This window comes from Pseudonaja textilis, chromosome 2, assembly GCF_049901715.1.
Source record: "Pseudonaja textilis isolate UNSWEBS1 chromosome 2, rPseTex1.2, whole genome shotgun sequence".
In the NCBI taxonomy this organism is placed as follows: domain Eukaryota; kingdom Metazoa; phylum Chordata; class Lepidosauria; order Squamata; family Elapidae; genus Pseudonaja; species Pseudonaja textilis.
In genome coordinates, this window is record NC_141991.1 from 78,612,070 (window position 1) to 78,637,198 (window position 25,129).

The 25,129-nt window shown below is 37.3% G+C and overlaps 1 protein-coding gene across 2 annotated transcripts in view; it reads left to right on the plus strand.

The window, feature by feature from the left end:
- Window positions 1-25,129, plus strand: part of CDKL3 (cyclin dependent kinase like 3) — a 38,867-nt gene that overhangs the window by 1,264 nt on the left and 12,474 nt on the right. For both annotated transcript variants that reach the window (XR_015741723.1, XM_026696483.2), the window contains exons 2-7: window positions 563-744; window positions 4,685-4,879; window positions 6,097-6,275; window positions 7,141-7,253; window positions 14,179-14,318; window positions 24,177-24,265. Coding sequence is in view for 1 of the 2 variants with exons in the window: in XM_026696483.2 (XP_026552268.1) it covers window positions 580-744; window positions 4,685-4,879; window positions 6,097-6,275; window positions 7,141-7,253; window positions 14,179-14,318; window positions 24,177-24,265 (881 nt within the window). In the remaining variant the exon portion in view is untranslated. The remainder of the gene's footprint in view (window positions 1-562; window positions 745-4,684; window positions 4,880-6,096; window positions 6,276-7,140; window positions 7,254-14,178; window positions 14,319-24,176; window positions 24,266-25,129) is intronic.

Consider the following 25,129-nt stretch of genomic DNA (forward strand, 5'->3'; position numbering starts at 1 on the left):
AGTCAAGAGTAGACTATAAACTAATTGCCTGATTTGAATGCAGGCTACTCTTTGTATTGCATGGGATATGGTCCACCAAATCTTTAGTCTTAACAACTCAGAGTCATTCTGGATCAGAGCTAAAGTCAATTTATCTAACTATCTGTTCTTTCAGTAGTCAACTTATGAAAAATTGATAAGCAGAGGCTCAATAACATTGTTATGACCTCAGCAACAGTCAATTGGGATCATATTATTTCTAATACTGGTGGGAGCAATGTAATTTCATGACCAACAATTGCAGATAGCCTTATCCTGCAGTAGTCCTCTCAATTGAGAATATTCAAAAACACAAAAGGTATTGATACTAGTTGCCCCCATTTAGTCTTGTGGAACTAGGATAAATCAGTCTCTTTAACCATTATATAGCTTATTAGCTAAAAGATGATTGATTTTGATTGTGTGCTATCAGGCCAGTATATCTGTAAGTGTAGGCATAATTTATCTGCTAATGTTTATAAGCATGTCTTAAGAAACAAACAAAAATAAGACTGGTTAACAAAAAATTTTTTTTTTCTTCCAGAGATTTCAGACTTGAGTATGGAGATGTATGAGATCCTTGGAAAAGTGGGAGAGGGAAGTTACGGAACGGTAATGAAGTGTAAACACAAGGAAACAGGACATATAGTTGCCATTAAGATATTTTATGAAAAAACAGAAAAATCTGTCAACAAAATTGCAATGAGAGAGATAAAATTCCTGAAGGTTTGCTTCTTTTATTTTTTTGAAAATTAGTATTTTTAATAGAGGCCTATATAACTAGTAAGGGGAAAAAAGCAACATTAATACTGTAAATGAAAAATAATCACAGGCATGGAAAGAAATACCTGATGCACGAATCAGTTGTTCACCAGCTAGTAGAGCTGTGGTAGTGATAGAACTGGCAGTGAGTCTGTCTTTGTGCTGCCAGTGGCAGTTTATTTGTTAACTTTTAAAAAAATGCTGGTGGGCCACATGTAGTGTTAGGTGTTTTGATATTAAAATTTTGATTTATAACGTAGTAAATACATATTCTTTCCACTTTGGGTGTCAAATATACAAAATTTGGATTCTTGCATTTCTAGAGGCTTCAACCATTGTTATATGATGCTGTTGTAGTGTGTCTTTGATGTTGTCTCGCCATCTTCTTTTGGGTCTGCCTTGTGTTCTTTGGCCTTCTCTTTTTGTATATGCCTTGTATGGTATAGAATCTCAAGATATTCTCTCCAGGTGAGCAAACCACTTAACCGGCTGTCTTTGTATGTAATTTAAGATTGGTTCTATTCCAGTTCTTTATCTTATGATCTCATTTTTGATTTTATCCCTTCTGGCCACTTCACAGCTTTCCTCAAACATTTCATTTCCTTGGTGACTAACGTCACTCATGCTTTATTGCATATGTCCATGTTTGGCACTGATAACATAGGGTGGAGATGAATATAAATACATACTGGTATAAGTAAAGGGATTATGTTTATGCCAGAGTTATTTTTGTGTAAGCCTTTTAAAATTAGCATGCAGTTTTTTTAAAAAAGAACACTCACGTGAAAGTTCCAAAGAAATTAATTACATTTATTACTGTATGCATTTCTTATATTATGTGTAGCATCAAGGGCTGACTTATTCAGAGTTGGCAGTATTTATTTGCTTTACCGATTTACATTTTTAAAATATGTGCTTAAATATTTTGAAAAATATATTTTTCAGTGAGATTGTTACAGTGAAAGTTGAAGTTATCCCAGCTTTGGTTTGCTGGCTATCCCAATGGAAGATTCATCTTGGAAAAACACATTAAGTTTATCCTGCTGCAGCTACTTCACATCCTCATGTGGCTGCAGCAAAATATGATTATGTTATGCTGTTGCTTTCAGTAGCTAATAAACATAACATTTAGAAATACACCAGCAACTATATATTAATTATATAGTATTTAATAATAGAATTATTTTTATTATCCCTCCATTTCCAAAACTTTGTTTCTGTGAAAGGAGTTCCTTTCATACCCTCATGCTGTTTAACTTTTATATAAATCTGTTAGGTGAGGTGATCTGGGATTTGAATGTGGATGTTATTGGTATCCTGATTTTGTCCCACTATATTCCTCCCTTTTACTGGAGTTATATGCTGTTGCGCAGGTAAGGGAATACTGATTGGATACTCGAATGACCGAGACATGAAATTCATCCTGATAAATTGGAGGCTGGATAGAATTGGAGTTCTCAGATCTGGGCATTTGAAAAATAGCTTACTTTGATCGGATTACACTTTTGAAGACATCAATAACTTTGCTGTCTCTCTAATTTTCTGGCTGAATATAGAGACAGTTAGTTAAACACTACAAAGGCTGCCATACAAAGTTTCTTTGTTGGATCTTATTAAGCATTCTCAAGGTATAACAGTTATGTTGAGATTCATCTAATGTCCAATCTTTGCATAGTTGTCTTCATAGTGTGAAAAGATGGTTATCTTCATCCCATAATGATACAGCAAAGGAAGGCTCCAGCATGATGCTGGGGTCCGGGTAGGAATGAACAAAGGCTCCCCTAACCCAACTAAAGGTCAATTCATTGACCAATCAGGATTACAGATGTGACCACATGACATGAACTACATCTCCCATGAGGCATTAACTACATTTCCCATGAAGCATTCCCTTAAGGGGACAGCTCCCAATTCCCAGCTAACTATATATTGTCTAACCATCACAATTTTAGGGTATTTTTCATCAATTTTTGTCATTGAAAGAGCAAGTAACTGACGAATGGAGCCTGGTATATCTATTTTTAGTCAGGGATAGAATATTCATTCTCTGAAATATTCTTTCTGAATATCTATGAGGTCATATTTGAAAGTAGCAAACTTTTCATATCGATTGAAAATACCATATTTAAGATCAGTGACTCTTTGGTACTGTCATACAAGCAAAGAGAAACGAAAGCTGTGATTTGTCATAGATCATCATAAATGGTTTCTCAGTTTCTTTTAGATTCTTCTACCTCACAGTCAGAAGTAATGTGTTTCCATTTGCCCTGCTCCTGATCTTTATTTAGGAGATGTTGTGATTCTGGGAGCAAGTTTTTGGCAGCGGTTTTCAAGACTCTTTGTCCAAAATTTACCCAGAGAGGATAGACCAAGTTTGCTCTTTTAGGCACTGCAAGGCACTGGTAGGGCTCACAAATTCTGCAGATCCTGGTAACAGCACATATAATTCCCATAAAACCGATTTCAAAAGAATTGCACTAGGTGCCCTATATTTATGGTAATAACATGTAGTGTGATATCTCTCCTAGAAATATTTGCCTAAATATTGGGGTCTGTGAGTCTGTCATCTTTATTCCCTTATGGAAGCTGTATGTTAGGAAGAGATAAAGAGATTTTCAGTTGTGAAATGTTAAGTTATGAAACGACTCCTTTCATGGGCCACTCATGCTACATAGTGATTTATTTCAACAACATGTTAAGATGTAATTATGTAAGCGTTGAGACCAATGTAATTTTATGTTCTATAGTAATGTTAATTTTTTAGTGATTTTCTAAAATTACAATTGCTATTGTATAGTTTTCCTGATTCAATCTGTCGCATAGGTAGGCCAGAAATACATTAATATAGGTGGTCCTCTACTTAAAACCATAACTGAATCCAAACTTTCCATTGCTAAGCAAGGCGGTTAAGTGAATTGTGCCCCATTTTACTTTTTTTCCATAGTTGTTAAGGGAACTACTGCAGCTGTTAAGTAAATCAGGTGATAGTTAAGCAAATGTGGTTCCCCCATTGACTTTGTCGGGAGTCAGCTGGGAAGATTACAAATGGTAATCACATTTGGGACAGTGCAATTATCAAAAAATACATGCCAATTGCCAAGCACCTAAATTTTGAACATGTAACCATGGGGATGCTGCAGTGTTGTAAGTGTGAAAAACCAACCATAAGTGTTTTTTTTCAGTAACTTTGAATTTCCTAAAAGAATTGTTGTAAGTCAAAGACTACCTGTAAATAGTGTAACAATTTATAGGCTGCTTGACTCCCAGTAAATGAGAGGCTTTACAATTACATCACCACGATGTAAAAAAGATGTTGAGACTCTAGAAAGAGTGCAGAGAAGAGCAACAAAGATGATTAGGGGACTGGAGGTTAAAACATATGAAGAACAGTTGCAGGAACTGGGCATGTCTACTTTAATGAAAAGAAGGACTAGGAGAGACATGATAGCAATTTTCCAATATCTCAGGGGCTGCCACAAAGAAGAGGGAGTCAAGCTATTCTATTCTATTCTATTCTATTCTATTCTATTCTATTCTATTCTATTCTATTCTATTCAGTTAAGCGGGCAGATGAGGGTCCTCCCTCCGCCCTTCAGCTTGGCTTTCTTTGTAGGAAGATTCTTAAATTCAGAATTGGCTTTTGTGAGGTAAATTCCTTTTTAAAAAAAAAAATTGTAATGTAGATGAAGAAAGTTTTAAGTTATTTTTTCATAGGTTATACCATAAACGCTGATTTCCTAGTTAATAGTAGTGTTTGTGATACTTTTATTAAATTACAATAAAATATATAAAATATATTAGCTTAAATTAATTATTATAAAAAATAGATGAACAGTAGTTTTCAAAAGTGTTGAGGGGGGTGTAGAGCACACATAATATTCTTCATTTGCTCTTTTGTTAACAGCAATTTCGTCATGAAAACTTGGTCAATCTGATTGAAGTCTTCAGACAAAAAAAGAAAATTCATTTAGTATTTGAATTTATTGATCACACAGTTTTAGATGAGCTGCAACACTATTCTCATGGACTGGATAGTAGAAGACTTAAGAGATATCTTTATCAGATTCTTCGAGCAATTGATTACCTCCACAGCAACAATGTAAGTACTTTACACAAATATTGTAAGTCCTGTACAGCTTGACTACTGCAATGCACTCTATATTTAGCTGCCCTTGAAGACCTGCTAGAAGCTTCAACAGGTCCAGAACACAGCAGCATGAGCAGTGATGGGTCTGCCTCAGTATGCCCACACATACTCTGGTTTGCAAGCTGCACTGATTGCCATTTAGCCTTTGAGTGCAATTCAAGGTGCTGGTAATTTCCTATAAAGCCCGTCGTAAGACCTGGTTACTTGAAGGCTGGCTGTTTCCCACAGTATCTGCTGGATTGATTCAGACTGGCAGGGATGGTGTTCTCTGGGTTTCTTCAATTAAACAATGCTATCTCTTGGGATTCTGGAAGCAGACTTCTGCTGCAGCAGCATTTATTACGTCAATTTAGTATAATAGCAAATCACTCCCATACTTCCCCTTATGCTTCCTTTTACCGAATCTTCAAGATAAACCGGTAGTTTTCCAAACAAACAAACAAAAAATGTTTGAGATTAAAATTTCCTGCTTCTTTCATATATGTCTTTTAAAATTCTATTTAGAAAATCCAACAAGGCAACAAACATCCTTGAGCCACAGAATTCTTTCATTTGAGTTCTTGAATTAATACTTGCTTTTTCTATCCATCCTGTCCCAAACATTCAACTTTTGAACAAAGGTATAATTCCCTTGTTTTCAAGACAGGCTTACAGGAAATTCAATTCCTAATTAACATGTTATTGCTCCTTCCAGTGTATTAAAACAAAAGGTATAATTAAAAACCAAACATTATTTCAAATATGCTTTGTTGTACTAACAGAAAAAGTCTAGGTTTAAATAAAATGGAATATAGTGTTCCCAAAATGATAATAAGCAGGCTTGTTAGACCCTTTGAAAATAATTAAATGGGTGTCATATTAAGATCTAAGCATGTAACTTGCTTTTCAATCCTTCCTATTATTGCTTGAACCAGTATAAAGCTAATACTACTGACAATATAGATAGGCTTTAGTTTTAAGCCTGGCATCAGTTCAACTATTTCATCTAGATTTTTTTTTCTACCTCCCAAAAGATAATTGAATGTTTTAGATATTCTTTTATTCCTAGTTGTTTAGCAGTCTGAACTTGTATTCTTGTTATATTTACTGAACTAGTTAGCCTTTAATATTCTGTTTTCAAACAACATATTTTTGTTCTTAAACCAGATTCTACATTATTCTTCTGCTAGGTCATTCACCGTGATATTAAACCTGAAAACATTTTGGTTTCACAAACTGGAATAACTAAACTTTGTGATTTTGGATTTGCTCGGACTTTAGCAGCCCCAGGTGATATTTATACTGATTATGTAGCTACAAGATGGTACAGAGCTCCAGAGCTGGTGTTAAGAGATACAACATATGGGAAGTAGGTGTTTTTTTAAAAAAATTACATATGGCTGCTCAATATGTATCATTAATTATTTTTAATTAAAGTACAGTCACAGAAAATATTCCAAATACAAAATTCTATAAACTTACTTGTGGTGAATTATTAATAGTAAAGGAACATTAGAGGGCGCCCTGACACATACTCTAGTTCTTATTTTGATTTTTAAAAGTTCTTGATTCAGACTCGACTCCTAGTTAACCTCTGGAACCTTTGTACAGTAACAATATGGGATGGTTTACCATTGCTTATTCTGGATTCTTGTTTGTTTGTTTGTTTGCTTTCCATTCCACCCTTTGAATGAAGGCGCCCATTCAAATACTAATCGGGCCCAACCCTGCCTAATTTCCCAGGTCCGCCAGGGGCTGTTGCTACATGCTGAAGTGTTCCTTTTCTTTTTCTGATAAAGACTAAAAAGTATTCAGGGTCAGCGATTTGCAGACTATCATAGACATAATCTATAGTTTGAAGAGAACTATAAATGTTGTGTTATGGTAAATCCTTGATTACAAAAGCACAAGTAAAACAGTTTCAAAAATTTGAGCTGGGGAGATTTGGGCTACAGTAGGCTCTGCCAGATGGATGTACAAACAAAGTTTGGTATCAATATGAAACTTTATACAAAAAATACACATTCCTTTTGCAGTCAGCCTTATGACTGTATGAGTATGATGACAGGAATGCTGCCAAACTCTTGTTCTAAAGCAGGTGGGTGAATTTGGTCAATTTCCTTTCATGACAAGATTTGTAATAAATTATTTTAGAACATGTATATGACAAGAAGTAAACATTTGTAAGTTTAGTCTTTGTATTTTTGAGCACTTTGTTCATTTCCTGATCTTAGACCTGTGGACATCTGGGCTTTAGGTTGTATGATTATCGAGATGGCCACTGGCAACCCCTATCTACCCAGCAGCTCTGACCTAGATCTACTTCATAAAATTGTGACCAAAGTTGGTAAGTGCTGTTCTTAATGTTACTCACAGAGAAGTAATATTCCGTGCCAATCTATTGGTCTAGAATAAATGCATTTAACCCTATATGTCTGTCTGTTCAGGCTTTGGGATTTAAGTTTCATTAAGGGGAATGGATGAGTCATATTTCTTTATCTGAAAAAAAAAATACTTTCAGTAAAATTTTACTTGGAAAGTTCTTAGTGGCTTCAGAATGTCTCCATGTATTCTTTATGATACATAAAATAAAAAATAGTGTGAAGCAAAATAGCTTTAGTTTTTCCAGCACTTGAATTTCTGAACCACTTTGCTCTCTGCAGCTTTTTCTTTTATGCCCCCCCCCCTATAAAAGAGATAAAACAGTTTATTGTTCATGCTATTTTACTTGATTGACTTCAAATACAGATTTGAAGTCTCTCTCATTTCTTAACCTCTCCAAAGTCGTATTGGAACATACTGATCCCATGTTTAAATACTTCTTCACGTATTGTTAATTTCAATTATTCAAATTATTCCAAGGTTACTCCAAAAGCCAGAAGCAAATGCTTTCTATAAATGTATATATAAAATTATTTTAAAATAATTTATATAATTAATTGTAGAACTGATCTAAGTATATATGTTATCTGTTTACTCCTTCCTTTTAAAGTTTTATCTTCTATCAATTTTTACAATGTGTGGTCTTTGGGGCAGGGATCTATACACTTACACATTATATACTTAAAACTTATTTTAATTGACCATTGGGAGGATGGATTGATTGTTAAATATTATAGGGCATGACATCACTCAGTAATGTGAAATGCAAATATCAATTGATACCAAGCAGAAGAATTTAAATAATGACATCATCCAATTGAGATGAATTGCAATTGCTTATGTTATTTGCATAAGAGTGTCATCATTAATCATCAGATTTTTTTATTTTGCATGTACTAAATGCAAGTTGCCCATTTCCTTCAAAGCTATTTTTTTTCTGAGATTTAGAAATCTAGGTGTGTTGTTCTCCTTCCAGAGTTCTGGAAATGTTGCTTCCAACTCTGCATGGTTTAGGTTCTTCCCTCCCTCTCTATCCATGTTCTTTCTGTGGGAAAATTTAAAGAAAGAAAAGTCTGCAGCTTTTCACCTTATTTAACTTCAAGATGAGAGAATTTGCATTTACCTACAGATGTAGCCAACATGTTGTCTTAGAGTTACCTTATGACAGGTAATGTTAGTTTGGATTTTCAGAAATTGCACTACTCAAGGTACCCATTATTGTGCCTCTATGGGTACGTGTACAATCTGTAGGACTTTAAATAATTACTAAATACTTGTTACAATGAAATAAATCCAAGGTCTTAGACAGGTGAATTTATTCCCATTACACTACAGATGTTGTCCAATGACAACTGAGACTGAAATTACCATCCATAAGTGATGCAGTCTTAAAGTGCAACTGCACTGCTAAGCGATGGCAATCCCTGCAGTCCTGGTTGCCCTCGTAAACTGAATTCCAAGCTAGTTATGCAAGACAACTGCTGCCAGTTCCTAGAACCAGAGGCAGGGCAGAAGCTGGCAGGAAGTTGAAAATCCCAGGATAGCAGGCTGCTAAGTGACTGCTGCTGGGTGTGGGAGAGAAGTTCAGCTCCAGCTAGGGAGTGTACGAGCGTGTGAGAAAAATGTGGATTGGGGAGGGTGTGTGAGACTCCAGTGAGGGTTGGGAGAGCATGCAAGGGTGTGATTAGGGCTGAGGAGGGTAGGGGAGGGTGCAGTGCGGGTCAGTAAAGGTGTGTGAGGGTTTTGTAATTAGTTCCTTTGCAGGGGTCCCCAACCACCGGGCCACGGATCGGTACCGGTCCGTGGAACATTTCCTACCAGGCCGCCGGTTTGCTGGGCGCCGCCATCTTGTTTGACGAGAAAGTGCTTCCGGGTGAGCTTTTCCGGTTGGAAAGCGGTGTTTGGGTCCTGAAGGAATCCTTGCGCCTTAGTTTCACCGAAGGGGGGGGCTTCGAACAAAACTAAGGCGCAAGGATTCTTTCAGCACCCAAGGCAAGGCAAGCCGAGCGACCGTCCTGAAGCCGTCCCGAAGCGAAGCCCATCGACAAAGGTACAAAGGAGGAGTTGAAGGTGGCAGGGAGAAGCGGGGGATGGCTGGCTGGCCGGTCGCTCGGCTCGCCTTGCCTTGTCATGCGTGCTGATGCCGGTACCGAGCCGCGGATCATTTTGTGATGCTGGTACCGGGCCGTGGTACACAAAAGGTTGGGGGCCACTGCCTTTGGACTATGGATACTGTCTCCTGTTTGACTAACCAGCATTCCCCACATACCTGACAGTGTCTACTGACATCTTTCCAATTCCTGACCAGCAGAACCTATCTAGTATTCGATAGACCCTTCTTTGTTTCTTTGTATACATTGTCATTTCCTGCCAAAATATTTTTTTAAAAGTGTCTTCCCTCTGTTTTTCTACCATATCAATACCCCATTGGAGATCTCCAGTATCGAGAGGCTATCCTCCCCCCCCCCGGAGGCGTATACATCCTTTCCCACTCAAATCGGGACGAGAAGGGAAAACATCTATTGCTTTTGAAACCTCTTCCTGTTACATGCTTGTGCCTCACTAGTTATTCTTACACCCCTTTGAGGATATGTTTAGCCAGGAAAATCTGTCCATATTTGTAGTCAATGGGGCAATTTAGTACTATCACAACCATAACCTCCATAGTTTCTATTTCACCCTTAACTTGTATATTTACATTGTAGTATAGGTCTACTATGGCCATAAAGACTTTTTAAGTGTTCTTTGTCCACTCTTGGTACTTTCTTGACCAAGTAAGGACAAATCATTGATTTGCTTCCTAAACCTGCAACTGGGGTTCCATTGATCTTAGCTCACGTTGTTATTTCTTATTCTCTGGATGCTTGCAACATGGCTGAGAAAGATCCCTTTCCTTGGCAGATTTGACAATCCTGAAATAAGTGCCCTATCTTGCCACATTTATAACAGGACCTATTTATTCTTTGGTTTATTTATCCTCTCTTTTCCCTGCATACCTCCTTTTTCTGTCTCCTTTTTTCTTCCCTTTCCAACCTCTCCATGCCCCCTTCTAGCTTCCTCAGTTTTTCTGACTGCAAGATAATCTTCAGCTAAGGAGGCTGCCATTGTTTCTGTGTCTGAGTGACACTCTTGCACCCAAAATCAGTCAGGACCAGTCAGGATCTCTGGGAATTATTCCAAAATACTTTCATCCGTACTATGCCTATCTGGCTGTAATCATTTTCTAGCTAGGTCTCCCAGCCTTGCCTAGAGTTCTCTCACTCCTTCCTATTCCAGTTATATTCACGGAATCTTTGCATATTTTATGACTTCATAATAGTAGAGGATCACACCTCTTTTACTTTATTGTAATCCACCTTCTCCTGCCACCCTTGGCCATTTACATGACATTATTGCAAATTGAGACATAATTGAAAATGTCTCTGTATCTTCATCACACACTTATGGATGGATGGATTTTTATATACCTAACATTCTCTACTAAGGGTAGAGTACCCAGTGGTAGAGCTTCTCCTACAGTGGCTTCTGTTTCTTGAGGAGGGAAAGAAGGTCTCTGTGCTCCTTTCTTTGAGCTTTTCTTTCTTTCCCCTTCCTTTTTCTAGGCAATCTCTACATTCAGCCTCCTGTTTTGTTTCCTCTTCCCTTCTTAAGAGATGGCTCTCTTTGCTATTGGTGGTAGTATCTCCTCATAATACTGGTTCATGATTCTGCTGGACTGGATTTGCTTAAGCCCTCTGCCTCATATGCTTCACTGTTGGATCTGAATCTGTGTGATCCTCAGTAACCATTTCTGCCTTTTTTGGGCTGTATCTGCTGCCCCCTTGATGTGTCCCTGAGCTTGAGGGCATTTTTATGATTCCAGGGTACTAGGGATTATATATGAAGAATTATGTACCAAGTACTGGTTGCATTGCTTCACTTCCTTCATCATGCACTTATTTGAATGTCTAAAGTATCATCTGCATGCTTGGAGCATGATATTGTGATTTCTTGTGAGGAGTTCTTTCGATGATGACAACATGCCGCAGCATAGAATACAAATGTTACATAATCTTTAAACACTTTACTCAGCAATAGGCTTTTACCCTGGCTGTTATTCTAACTCCACCTTCTTACCCTGACAAGTTGGCTTAGCATGTAAACAGGTGAGGCTCAGTCGTTACAACAGCTAAAAATCTTAAAGTTTGTAAAATGGGATCCAGACCTTGCCTCTTTCCAACATTTTTTGTCTCTGTTGGGGTTTATATGCTTCCTTAGCATGACTGTTCCTTTTGTAATTGTTGCCATGATCCAGGCCAAGCTCTGCTCTTAAGCAGTTTTGGTATTGAGCATCCAAGCTGAATTCCAGGCAGGGATCAAACACAGATGGGCCACTTGCCCTGCCTTTGGTCTTGACAGTTGACCGTCAGCCATCTTGCTTGCCTGTAGCTGTTACGTGTCTGGTTGTCCCTTTGCACTTCCTCATTGTCTAGATGCCCCTTCTTTGTGTGCTCTTCTCCCACTCACACATACAGATGCACATCCTGTGTTGGCTTTTCTTTTTTTTAGACTAAGGGGATGAGTGGTGGTCTGTGGATGTTGGTACATTCTTGGAAAAGCCCAGGAGGTGGCTCAGCTATCCAAATGGCATGTTGTTATGCCAGTCAAATAGCGCTGGGTGTGACCAGATGACCAACAGAGATGCAGGTGTGGATATCTGTAGATGGACATTGTCAATCCATCTCTCTCACCTGGCTGGAGGGAATTGAGCACTCATATTTCCAAGACTGTAAACCTATTCCTTTTGTGGAAGGGGCTGAGCTTAACTTAGCCTCAGGAAGTGGGGTGGGTGGCGTTTCTGCTTGGCTGTAACCACACCATTCAATGTTTTTATGCTGTTTCTCTAAAGCACAGAGAGCAGTTCTAATTCTCATGTGTCTTTCCCTTCCATTATGCATGTGATGTTACTATATTTGTTATTAATCTGTCTAATCTCATGCTAATAGTATTATATTCTGATAAGGTATACAAATATGGTTAAACACAAATAAATACAAATGAAACAATACAGGAGAATGGAAATAGCTGTCTGGAACATTCTTCTCCATTATACTTTCTTCTCTTCAATCCTGAATATGGGATGGTGGTGGACAAAATTGTAGGTTGAATGTTTGGGAATTAATAACAATCCTCTGCTAATATACATTCATTATTATCATCTGTATATTCTGTAACCCAGAAAATCACATCTTGGTGCCCCTATTCCACTAATTCCTATAGCACAAGAATCTGTTAACCACTATCATCATCTTCCTAGGCTCGGGCTGTATCTTCCCTCTGCTCTACTTTTATGGTAATAGCACACACAAAAAAGGAAGAAAGAGAAGACAGACAAAACATAATCTACACTGATTCCAGGACAGGTTCCTTGTAAAAAAAACCCACTTAGAAGTATCCTTATGCATGGGTTTCAATTCCACCCATTAGCTGAATTGCCAAGGATTCAGGATGGGGGAAGACATTTGATACCCCTTATATATGATCTGGACTTCAGCTTCCCTCAGACCTTACTAGGATAATCAGTGATTATAGAAGATACCAAATTGCTTGTTCGTGATTTGACAAGGCATGTAAAATAAAAACTGTGTCAGTGATATTGTGGTATTCTCAGTTTTTAGAGTGAATTTTGATGTTGATATGCCTGTATCTAGAGCTTTACAATAGAGTTCTAGGTAGAGACATGTCAGTAGTATGTCCTGATCAATAAGAATGTATAAAAGCAAGGCTGTTTGGGACAAAATCCTATGTTGCATTATAAACATGAATCTTAATATGTAGCATGAAACCAGAGATGCCCATTCCTAGAAATATAAACAAGTGGAACATAATAGGTAACATATTCTTTTGTGTGTGTGTCTGTGTTTCTTTGTCTCTGTGTGTGAATGCTACTTTTTCATAGAAATTGGATGTTAAGGAAACATTGGACAAAAATCTAATCTTACAGACATACTCCATTAAGTGGACTTGCTTTAAATTAGAGAAAAATGGAGGAAAGATAGTTTGTAGCCTGTACAGTGTGTACCTTTACCTTTTTAAGTCATGTTATCACATTAACAGAATAAAGTCTATAAGATTACTTTGTTAAAGTGGTCCTACCACAGCTGCATTAAGACTTTATCAATATCCTTCACTATAATAATATTCCTTTAAAATGATTAACTATTTGGAAACCACAATCCACCAAACAACTATTTGGTATTTCTTAAGAAGTTAGTAATGAAACTGACTTTAAATAAGGGGTGGGCTGCTGGAGGTTCACAGGGGTTCAGGAGAGACCCTAGCTAAGATTCTGTGCAGTTCGGAGAACCCCCAAATCTCAATTCTGGCTGGCCCTGTCTACCTCTCTCCTCCCAGGAGTCCCCACGTGGCTAGTATTTGATACAGGTAAGTGCAAGGTGTGCGCGGAGGCTCAGGGAGGACGAAAAATGGACCTCCCAGAAGTTTGGGAATGCTGGAAATGGGCCCGTTTTCCAGCTTCCAGAGAGCCTTCGGAGCCCGGGGAGGCCATTTTCACTCTACCGGAGGCTCAAGGTATGCCTCCTGAGCCCTCGGAAGGCAAAAACACTCCCCGCCACCATGGTGCAGGAGGCTGACTAGGCCATGCCCACCATGGCCATGCCCACCCAGCAACCGGGCAGAGAATCTGTTGCTAAAATTTTTGAAGCCCACCCCTGCTTTAAATTGATCTACTTATTGATCTCTTAATATGAATAAAATTACCTTAAGCTGAGTTGAATCTTAAAATGTGGATGCAAAATCAGTGTTAACTAATTTACAAAATTTTAACAGTCCAAGAATAATAAATGTGGGAGTAACTTGGATTATTTATTTGTATGTTTGCTGTCTTTCAGGAAACTTGACACCTCACTTTCAGAGTATTTTTATAAGGAGCCCAGTTTTTTCAGGGATGGTTCTTCCTGAAGTTCAGCATCCTAAAAGTGCAAGAAAAAAATATCCCAAACTCAGTGCACTACTTGCAGATATGGTTCATGTATGTCAGAAGAGGTCTGAGTATCAAGCTAATCCTGATGATTATTAATTTGTAGCCTAACATTCTTTTTATGTATAATGTATACATCTTGAGCTATCAGTTGTATTTAGAAATGGGAAAGAATCTTGTCGCATGATATAAAAACTTCTTTGTTGTGTATTTGTTTGTCACTGCCCTTTTCATATCCGGTAGAGGTTTTATTGATATTTTAAATTTCAATACAGGTCTAAAGAGAGATATTTGCATATTTCAGATATCTTTTGAAAGTCCATGAAAATTTCATTTTCTAGTCTAAGATGCTATTTTCCATTTTTATCCAACAGACTGTTGTAGAAAAGCTCTGAGTGTATCTTCAAAGGTACTGAAAGACAAAGAGAGGTACTCTATTTGAGCAGCTGTGCGTGCATATGTATGAGTGTGAGAGAAAAATACATACTTTTAAATCAACAGACCTGATTTTATTACAGCAAGTACCATTTTTAAAAAGGTACCTTTAGATCAGTCTTGACTCCTAATAACTACATGGACACATTCATATGAGCCTTGGAAGAATCAAAGATTTTTGGATGAAATTCCTATTGACTTGGCAATTTAATATGCAGGAGTAAATATATATTAGACATATTTGTCACGTATCCTAATAAATCGATATTAAACTTCTTAAATACATGCTTATTACTGTAGTTGAGGGTGAAGGTTCGTTGTGTTTGCAGTAGCATATTCAGGTTTTATGTGTAAGTAGAGTTTCATTGTTGCTTTCTTAATTGCATAGCACAGGGCAGAGCATTTGGAGAAAAGATGGTGTCCAAGGTTGAGATGTCTTGGATTATCAATCATTCCTTTAAGCACGGTTGGGGAACATTTGAGCCCTACTGGCTCAGGAATTCTGGGAATTGAAGTCCACAAGTCATAAAGGAGCCATACAGGTGAAATTCAAAAAATTAGAATATCATGCAAAAGTTCATTTATTTCAGTAATGCAACTTAAAAGGTGAACCTAATATATGAGAGAGACTCATTACAAGATAGTTCAAGCCGTGATTTGTCATAATTGAGATGATTATGGCTTACAGCTCATGAAAATCCCAAATCCACAATCTCAGAAAATTAGAATATTGTGAAAAGGTGCAATATTCTAGGCTCAAAGTGTCCCACTCTAATCAGCTAATTAAGCCATAACACCTGCAAAGGGTTCCTGAGCCTCTCAGTCTGGTTCAGTAGGAATCACAATCATGGGAAAGACTGCTGACCTGACAGTTGTGCAGAAAACCATCACTGACACCCTCCATAAGGAGGGAAAGCCTCAAAAGGTAATTGCAAAAGAAGTTGGATGTTCCCAAAGTGCTGTATCAAAGCACATTAATAGAAAGTTATGTGGAAGGGAAAAGTGTGGAAGAAAAAGGTACACAAGCAGCAGGGATGACCGCAGCCTGGAGAAGATTGTCAGGAAAAGGCCATTTAAAAGTGTTGGGGACTTTCACAAGGAGTGGACTGTGGCTGGAGTCAGTGCATCAAGAACCACCAAACACAGATGGATCCTGGATATGGGCTTCAAATGTCGTATTCCTCTGGTCAGGCCGCTCCTGAACAACAAACAACGTCAGAAGCATCTTACCCAGACTAAAGAAAAACAGACCTGGTCTGTTGCTCAGTGGTCCAAAGTCCTCTTTTCTGATGAGAGCAACTTTTGCATCTCATTTGGAAACCAAGGACCCAGAGTCTGGATGAAGAATGGAGAGGCACACACTGCAAGATGCTTGAAGTCCAGTGTGAAGTTTCCATAGTCTGTTGATTTGGGGAGCCATGTCATCTGCTGGTGTTGGTCCACTGTGCTTCATTAAGTCCAGGGTCAGGAGATTTTGGAGCACTTCATGCTTCCTTCCACAGACAAGCTTTATGGGGAGGCTGACTTCATTTTCCAGCAGGACTTGGCACCTGCCCACACTGCCAAAAGCACCAAAACCTGGTTCAATGACCATGGGATTACTGTGCTTGATTGGCCAGCAAAATCACCTGACCTGAACCCCATAGAGAATCTATGGGGCATTGCCAAGAGAAAGATGAGAGACATGAGACTGAACAATGCAGAAGAGCTGAAGGCCGCTATTGAAGCATCCCGGTCTTCCATAACACCTCAGCAGTGCAGCAGGCTGATAGCTTCCATGCCCCACTGCATTGAGGCAGTAATTGCTGCAAAAGGGGCCCAAACCAAGTACTGAGTACATATGCATGCTTATACTTTTCAGAGGTCCGATATTGTTCTATGTACAATCCTTGTTTATTGATTTGATGTAATATTCTAATTTTCTGAGATTGTGGATTTGGGGTTTTCATGAGCTGTAAGCCATAATCACCACAATTATGACATATCACAGCTTGAACTATCTTGCTTTGCATGTAATGAGTGTCCCATATATTAGTTTCACCTTTTAAGTTGCATTACTGAAATAAATGAACTTTTGCATGATATTCTCATTTTTTGAGTTTCACCTGTAGTTCCTCACCTCTACCTTAAAGGTTGAGTGGTTGAATTTGCTGGTGTTTTTAGTCAGCATTACGAGATTTTTCTTCCTTCAGGATATTCCAGTCAACTCTAATTGTATTTTGACTTAACACTTGCTACATGCTCTGACGTGGTTTAGGACAGGGGTCGCCAACCTTTTGGACCTCAGGGACTACCAAAGTCATAATTTTAGATCCCAGAGCACTAACTGGTTCTGTGGGCATGGCCTAATTTGTGGGTGTGGCTTGGTGGTCATGTGACTGGCTGGGCATGGCTTGTATGTAAATATTATAAATATATAAATATTGAATTTTTTATATAAAACGAGCAACTTTTACCCAATATCAGGCAAAGCAGGCAGGAAGATTGAGTTGCTCACAGAATCACAGATTCATTCAGAAATCTATCTATCTGCCATCGGCTAGCTCAGTTTCTCAAATTTGCTTGCAGTGAGTCTGCACTGAATTTGCTTGGAAGCAAACCTTCAGTCCTAAGGGAGGTTCAGCTGTACTTAAAGCAGAGCCAAAGATCTAAAGACTAGCTAGAAAAAAAGAAATCCAACCATTTCCTGCTTCCTAGCTAATCTAAATCTCCTGGCAGAGCAGAACAGATGATGGTCAGAAAAAGGAAAAATACCAATTTTAGCAGGCAAGTTTACCGGGTAAGGAGCGAGTGGGCAGGGAGCGTACCTGCACACCCTTGTGTTTCTGCGCAGCCTGGATTAATTGCTTTGGGGAGGTGCTCTGGGGGTGAGATTTCTCTGTGGCCCACCAAAATTTTCTCACGGCCCATCAGTGGGCCGCAGCCCACAGGTTGGCGACTGTTGGTTTAGGAGAAACTTTCTGACAGTGAAAACAATCAACCAATGGAAGAGTTTGCCTTTGGAAGTTGTGGGAGCTTCATCACTTGAGACTTTCAAGAAGAGATTGGACTCCCATCAGTCAGAAATGGTGTAGGGTCTCCTGCTTGGGCAGGGGGCTGGACTAGATGACCTACAAGGTCGCTTCCAACTCTGATTATTTGTTATCTGGTTTATTATTTATTAGTTGTTCTTATTTCTTTGGGCAGTGTAGTGCTTTGAATTTGATTCCAAAAGGGTTCTTTGGAGGCCAAATATATGATCCTGGGGAAAGACACGATTACCTTAAGGAGTGGCAGACAGATGCTATATTTATATTCCTTCATACTCCAAAGCATACATGGAATGGGATTGATCATGCTACATAGTTCTACTGTTTTAAGGCTTAATATTATGGAAACTATTGGCCATTTATTAAATCGTATGAGTGGATTATAAGTTGGTACAATATTATGGAAACCACTAACCATTATCAAATCTCAATAGTGGATTATAACGCTACAGAGCACACATCTGGCATTACTTTGGTTCAAACAAGATATTGTAGTAACAGAAGATAAAGTATCTTTTGATCATTTTCATCTTTATTTAGAAAACATACACATCTAGTAATGCATAAGTTAACATAGATTTTCTTAGTAATGAGAAATATTGAAAATATCAAGATACTAATCCAGGGATCTTCAAACTTGGCAAGTTTAACACTTGTGGACTTCAACTCCCAGAATTCCTGAGCTAACTAACATGACTGGAGGAGGAATTCTGGGAGTTGAAATCCAAAAGTCTTAAAGCTGTCAAGTTTGAAGACCCTTGTACTAATCAATCAAAATGAATTATTAAGTGGAAACACTGTCTCTCCATCATGTTCTCTCAAGTTAAAAATAAGAAACAAAATTAAAGGAAAAAAATGCAGTTATCTTCAAAGTCTCTTCAATGGCAGCTCAATATAATCTGGCTACTTATAATAAAATACTTAATTTTCAAAACCTTTCCCCCCTTTTTATCTTGTTTAGTAGTTGCCTACCTACTTTTTCTTGGGTTTTAAAAATCTTAACTGAAAACAAAGGCTATTTTTCTAAGTCTCAAACATTGTTAGCCTTTATTAACTAATAGATATGATTTTAGAAGCTACTGTTTCAAAATTAGACCTCTTTCTTTTAAAAGTGCTTTTATTAATTACATGTATACGTTTCAGTATTAATTCTGTTATTAATTATGTCATGAATTGGTGGTCACAGTTTCAGCTTCTTTAAAAGTATAATGCAATTAAAATGCATAAAAATTCAAACAAGTTTTTCAAGGTAGATAATTAACAAAAATATTTCTTAACAAATCTATATTAATAATTACAAGACGTGTACAATTTTCTATCCATTTCATAGCTTTTCTATTTTGTAGTTTGAGTTTTATTCCAGTTTTTAACAGGATTCATTCATATTTTCTTTGTAAAGCTACTTTATGTTATAAAACTATTTTATGCTATACTATCCCAATACATACATCTTGGGAATTATACACTTCTAGCTTTGAATCATTAGTTGTTTCTTATTAAATATTTTCGTTAACATTACAGAATAAATTCGTTTGTAATTATTGGTTTTAAACTTTCTACACTGCCTAAAGTCACTGTTGTGAGATAAATAAGTACTTTTAGTTTTCACTGAGGAAAAGGAAACTTGAAATTCTACAACAGCATCTAACATTTTAAAGACAGCTAACATCTTTTTTTAAAAAAAATCATGATAGTCTAAGCAGGAATTTAGGATTCTGGAGGACTATTAGCCTTTTATTTATTTGTTTGTGATATGAGAAGGTTTATAGATACATTGTATAATAGGTATTTCATGACGGATGATCATTTATTGTGGATGAATCCTGATGTATTTGGTGAATAGAGGGTTATTTTGTGTCTTGTAATTAGTTTGGCAGGGAATAGTGCTTTTTCATGCTTCTGATACTTCTGATAATTGAATTCACAATTCATTTGCTTATATGAGGAAAGGAAGATTTTTTAAAAGTAGAGGCTATTTGCAAATTATTTTCAATTTGAAAATTTAAGGGCAACATTTTAATTCTGATTAATCAAAATTTTAGCTAAAAGGTTTTCCTGAAATATTATAAGGTGATTTTCCCAATGTTTATAGCAAATTTCAGTATGCATGTTATTTCTATATTTTTCCTGAATAAATTGCTTGAAGTGGAACCCATATCGACTCATACCCAACTCTATCAGCAAATTGTGCTGGCCCAAAATTGGCTTTTCCCCATGTCTTCACTCTTTGTCTTGCCCCTCCTCTTCCAAATCACTAAGCTTCCTTCATTTCACTCCCCAGAAAAAGAGAAAGGGAGATTATGGTAGATCTTCTCGATCTCTGAAATACAAAAGTAAACAAACTTTGTGTCAATTCTGTTTGTTTTTTGTCTTATCCACATTACAACTCAGTGATCCTTTGATTTTATATTGGTTATGCTTAAAATAAGATGAAAGGCCTGCTATTTGTGCCTTGCAAGTCCCAGGTAAATATATTAAGTGGTTATCAATGTAATAATACAGCTGTGACTAATCTGACATGTTACATTAGTTTTCTTTCCCATGTCTCTTCTCTGTTTTGGTAATCATTACTCAGATCACAGACGTAACAATATTGGCTTTAGTTGTCTTGTCACTAACTCTGTTGTATCCTCATTCCAGATTAGACGGGGAGTTGCTATGGTTCAACTGCCTGAACTCTTTGTGAAAGGCCCTGTTGAAATGAGGAAACCTGATTTAATCTATTATATAATGACATATTTCCTGAAGGCTGATTGACAGCCTCTTTATAATTTTTTCACCCCATAAAATAGATTTTCTTAAAATTTTCTGCTATATTTCTGAAATCTACATTTTACAAATATTGTTTTAGACAGTGTCTGCTTATCAGATCTTAAATCTAAAGAATTATACATAGTAACAAAGAGTCAGTTACATCATTAATGGCAATAGCAGTGGCAGGCACATTTGTAAAAATAATATACAGCTATCATTTATTGTTGAACAAAAGTCTAAAGTATTTGATTCCGCATAAAGTAATGAGGCCCATAACTCCTTTAGCACTGATAGACTTCATTTCAGTGAAATGAAGGGTTATCATTCATTCACTCAGTGAAAGGTCACTAAAGCTGCAAGCAACAGAATAATAGTACTCACAAATTTAAAAATGCGTTAGCCAAACATGGAAATGTTAGGACAATTTCAGTTTCTACTTTATGCAATGCTGGTACATATTAAATTTCACTAATGATACAGAAAGTGCTAGTTATTGTAATTCTGGGATATCTCTATATTAACTTTCATATGCCACAGTGTCATCATGTCAGCTACCCACAGAGTTCTAAGGGACTCTGAACAATTCAGTCATGTCAAACAATGCTTGCTCCTTGATCAGTATAAAGCCATTTCTGGATTGATAACACTGCTTCTGAGAAATGTTTTTACACGTTCTCTATGATTCTAGCAGTGAGAAATTCCAGAAATAATATTACAGTTCTTAATTTAACTTTCAATGAGGGAGTATGAAGCTTACAATCAACCTTGTTTTTCTTTTAAATTAGAGCGATAGAGTGAATTAAATATTTCCCTATTGCTCGCTTTATGAAATGCCTTGCCTTTCTGATGGCAAAAACCCACCCCCACCTCAAAAAACCTTCAGGAAAGTCTCTTTGCACCAATAGGACCATATAAAGACAGCAAAGCTATTCTGCATACATCTGAAGACTCTTGGGCTGCTTCCAATGCAACAGTTTCTAGTTTTCAGCCAGCGACCCCCTGGCCTAACACCCCTCCAATATGCCGGAATACAATTAGCCTGGCTAGGTTGCAGAAGACTTTTCTGCAACATCTTTGTCTTGGCCAAATTCAAAACTAAGAGCTTTTCCTGTGTTACTAAATGATAGCCTTAAGTTCATTGTTTTCTGATGAACTTTTAAACAGAGAGAAAGAGAGGAGGGGAGGGAGGAGGAACAGAACTAGCCATTAGCTCCTATTGAGGGTCAGCTCTGTTTGCAAACAGCTTTTGGAAAAATGATTACGAGGCAGCTCTTGCAAATGTTCACTGCTGTTAAATCTAAATATGTTTACATTAATTTGTTAAAATCAGCAACTTTGTAACCAGAAGACTATGTCACATCTAATAGAACATATGTTTTAACACTTGTGCAAACAAGGGCTCTACTATTCAGGAATAATACCCTTATTTATTTTTAAAAGGGCAGAGTAATTTTTGCGAATGTTTTTTCCCAGAAGAGCTTTCTTTGCTAACTGGGAATTATAGGAGTTCAATTCAAGATCCTGAATGAGCCTCAGGTTGTGGAAGTTATGCATTTTCTTCATTTTCATCTTGACTGGATAGTTCTGCCTATTCAAAGACAGGACCTGATAACATGAATAGATTTTCTTTTTCTGGGAATGAAGGGAACTATGCTGGTCTCAGCATTTTAGAAAATCCAGTGATGTTAGGTTCACAGTGGCAGAACTAGTGCCTTGAGGGCAGGAAAAAGTGCTACTAGGAATGAAAATGAGATGAGTTTCCCCTCCCCCCTTATCCTGTGGTGGTGATGGGAACCATTCAGAGCAACTAAGGGCATAAATGGCCAATTATAATTGGGAATGTGGTTGGGGAAAAAAAAAGCTCAAGTGCTATAGTCCTCCTAATTAACACGGCTATGCGTATAAACAAATTGCAAATGTGTTTCCTAATTATAAATTCAGCATAATATCCAGTTTGCCCCTTTGTTTTAGATTCCTTCTTGCACATTTCTTTCTGTTTCTAGATTTGCAATAAATAATGCTCTGGAATAAAAATTAGGTAGGCTTCCTCCAACACTGTACTCTTCTTGTGTTTTGGAGTACATTCACAATCCTTGGCTAGTGTTACCCTGGATATGGATGATAACACTTTTGGTCTTACCCGAGGCTCTAGCTGAGAAAGGCAGAATTGCTAAGTTATCATCTATAGCCCAGCTGGTAGTTATCATTCTTTTTCATATTTGAACTTATAACTGGCAGTATCGGAAAAGTTGATTCACTTTTTGAATAAGCTAATGCTTTAAAGAGAAAAAGCTGCATTTCTTCAGAAAAAGTAAAGTATTGTTTGAAAATTAAGAATGTTAATATAACTGAGGCTTTGATGAGAACATCCACCTTTGCCCTACTCAACCTTTACAGCCTTTGATATCATGCCATGGTACCCTCTGAAATCAGCTCAGAGAATTGAGGCAGGTGACACTGTGTTGTACTGGTTCATCTCCTTTCTCCAGAGTCAAATCCTATTTGTAGTAATTGGGGGGAATCTTGCCCTTGGAAGCTACTGTAAGGGGTGACACAGAGTTTTGTGCTCTTCTCCTATTCAACATCTACATGAGACCGCTGGGAGAGCTCATCCATTGCTATTGGGTGAGGTATCATCAATACACTGACGATACTTCTTTGCCCCTGGTGAATTAAGCAATACCATAGACATCTTACCTTGGTGTCTGGAGGCTGTGAATATCTGGATGGGGAGTAAAAATCTTCAGCTAAACCTTAACAAGACTGAATGATTAGGTTTTGGGGCCTGTTGGTTCTAAGGCTATGCCATCTTTGTTGTTGCACAGGATTGCACTTCCCTAAACAGACTTGTGCACAACTTGGAGGTCCTCCTGGACTCTTGATTCCTGCTCAAAGAGTAGATGGCAATCATGGCTAGAAGGGCCTTTGTACATCTTTATATTGCACCTATTCCTAGATCAGGGGCTCTGCTGATTGTCACTTATGCTTTGGTCATCTCCTGACTGGACTTATCTAATACATTCTATAAGAGGCTATCCTTGAAAAGATTTCAGGTCTCAGGAAGTGAGCCTTCCCTGCCATGGCACCCACATTATGGGCCCCGATGTGAGGCTGATTCCATCCCTGTTGATTTTCTGAAAGTTCTTAAAACCTGGTATTGGGCCTGGGGACCCTAGAGGCCTTGTGAAGTACTGAGATTGTTCTAGTCTTGTTAACGTCTGCTGTCCTTTCTTTTGTTATTTTACTTTTTTTAATAATTGAGTTTAAAAAAAAACATGTTAACTGTTTTGTAGATGAAAAGTATATTTCCTTTAGGTAAGATGGCAGGATTCTAGACAATAAATTATCAGCAATTTGCATTTCTTATGCTATAAAATAGGCCTGTGTTCCTAAAATGCTCTTAGAAATTCTTTCAAAGATCATGAGAAGGATAACTATTTTCTGTTTCAAGCAAGACAGAATTTGTCTTAAAAGGACTGAGACTTACTCATATTAGTGTACTAATGTAGGAATTTTTGTAGAGAAAAATTGAGCAACATTTTTCTGGCAATAAAGAGAGTTATTCATTATTGAAACTAAAGGACAATTACATTTACTTTTTTAAACAATAGGAAAAAATATAATACAAATTTTATTACACAACATTTTTCTGTAGTATATTATTTCTAACATAATAATTTTTATTTACTAGGCTTGTTTACAAATGGATCCTGCAGACAGGATATCATCTGCTGATTTGCTACAGCATGAATATTTCACCAGAGATGGTTTTGTTGAAAAGTAAGCTATTTGGATATAACGTTCAGCATTTAATCAAAGAGCTTTTTGAGGTGGTTGGCTTTTTTATATGACAGATGTAAAATTGCTGTTAATTTATTGATTGGAGAGAATCAAATCTCCACAATAATACTGTTTGTGTTGCTGAGATGCTATATTTTTCTCATGCGTAACATCTGATTTCTTGGAATCTTATTTTCTTGACATGTTCTAGATATAAAACAGAGCAATTTGAAATACAATTACTGTGTGATTGCTGCTATTCAATGTCCCAGTACTCTGTAGATCAGAACATCCCTCCCTAACTAATATCTTCCAGATTTCTAGGTGTTTACTACTTTTAAAATTTTCTATCTGGTGTGGCTTTGCTTGGGTATTCTGACTTTTTCAGTTGAAACAAATCTGGGTATGTGAAAGGTGGGCCAGAGATAGTAATATGAGTGAGGATAATTGAGGAATTCTCCTTATCATAACCAGAACAATGTGAACATGAGGATATTACTTTATGAAATTTAATAGTTTTTTTCTCAAAATTTCATAACTAGCCAAGGAAGTAGCCTGGGAGAAAGAAAAGGAGATGGAGAAATTATCTTATTCTTGTTTTATCTAACTCTCATGTTCTTGCTTTCGGGATGTACTGAATTGACAGGGTTCAGAGCTCAAATCTGAAAATTATACCCTCGGATAGGGAAACCTTTTCTATAGAGACTGGTTTGCACTTAGAAACTAAAAATATATGAGGAAAAGGAAGATATTAATTCCCATTGGAGGAATTAGTCCTAAGGAAAAGGAAGAAAAACCTTACCTTTTGAACCCAGATCTCAGGACCCAGGTTACTGGTTTTTGAGAGTGATGTTTTTGCATATC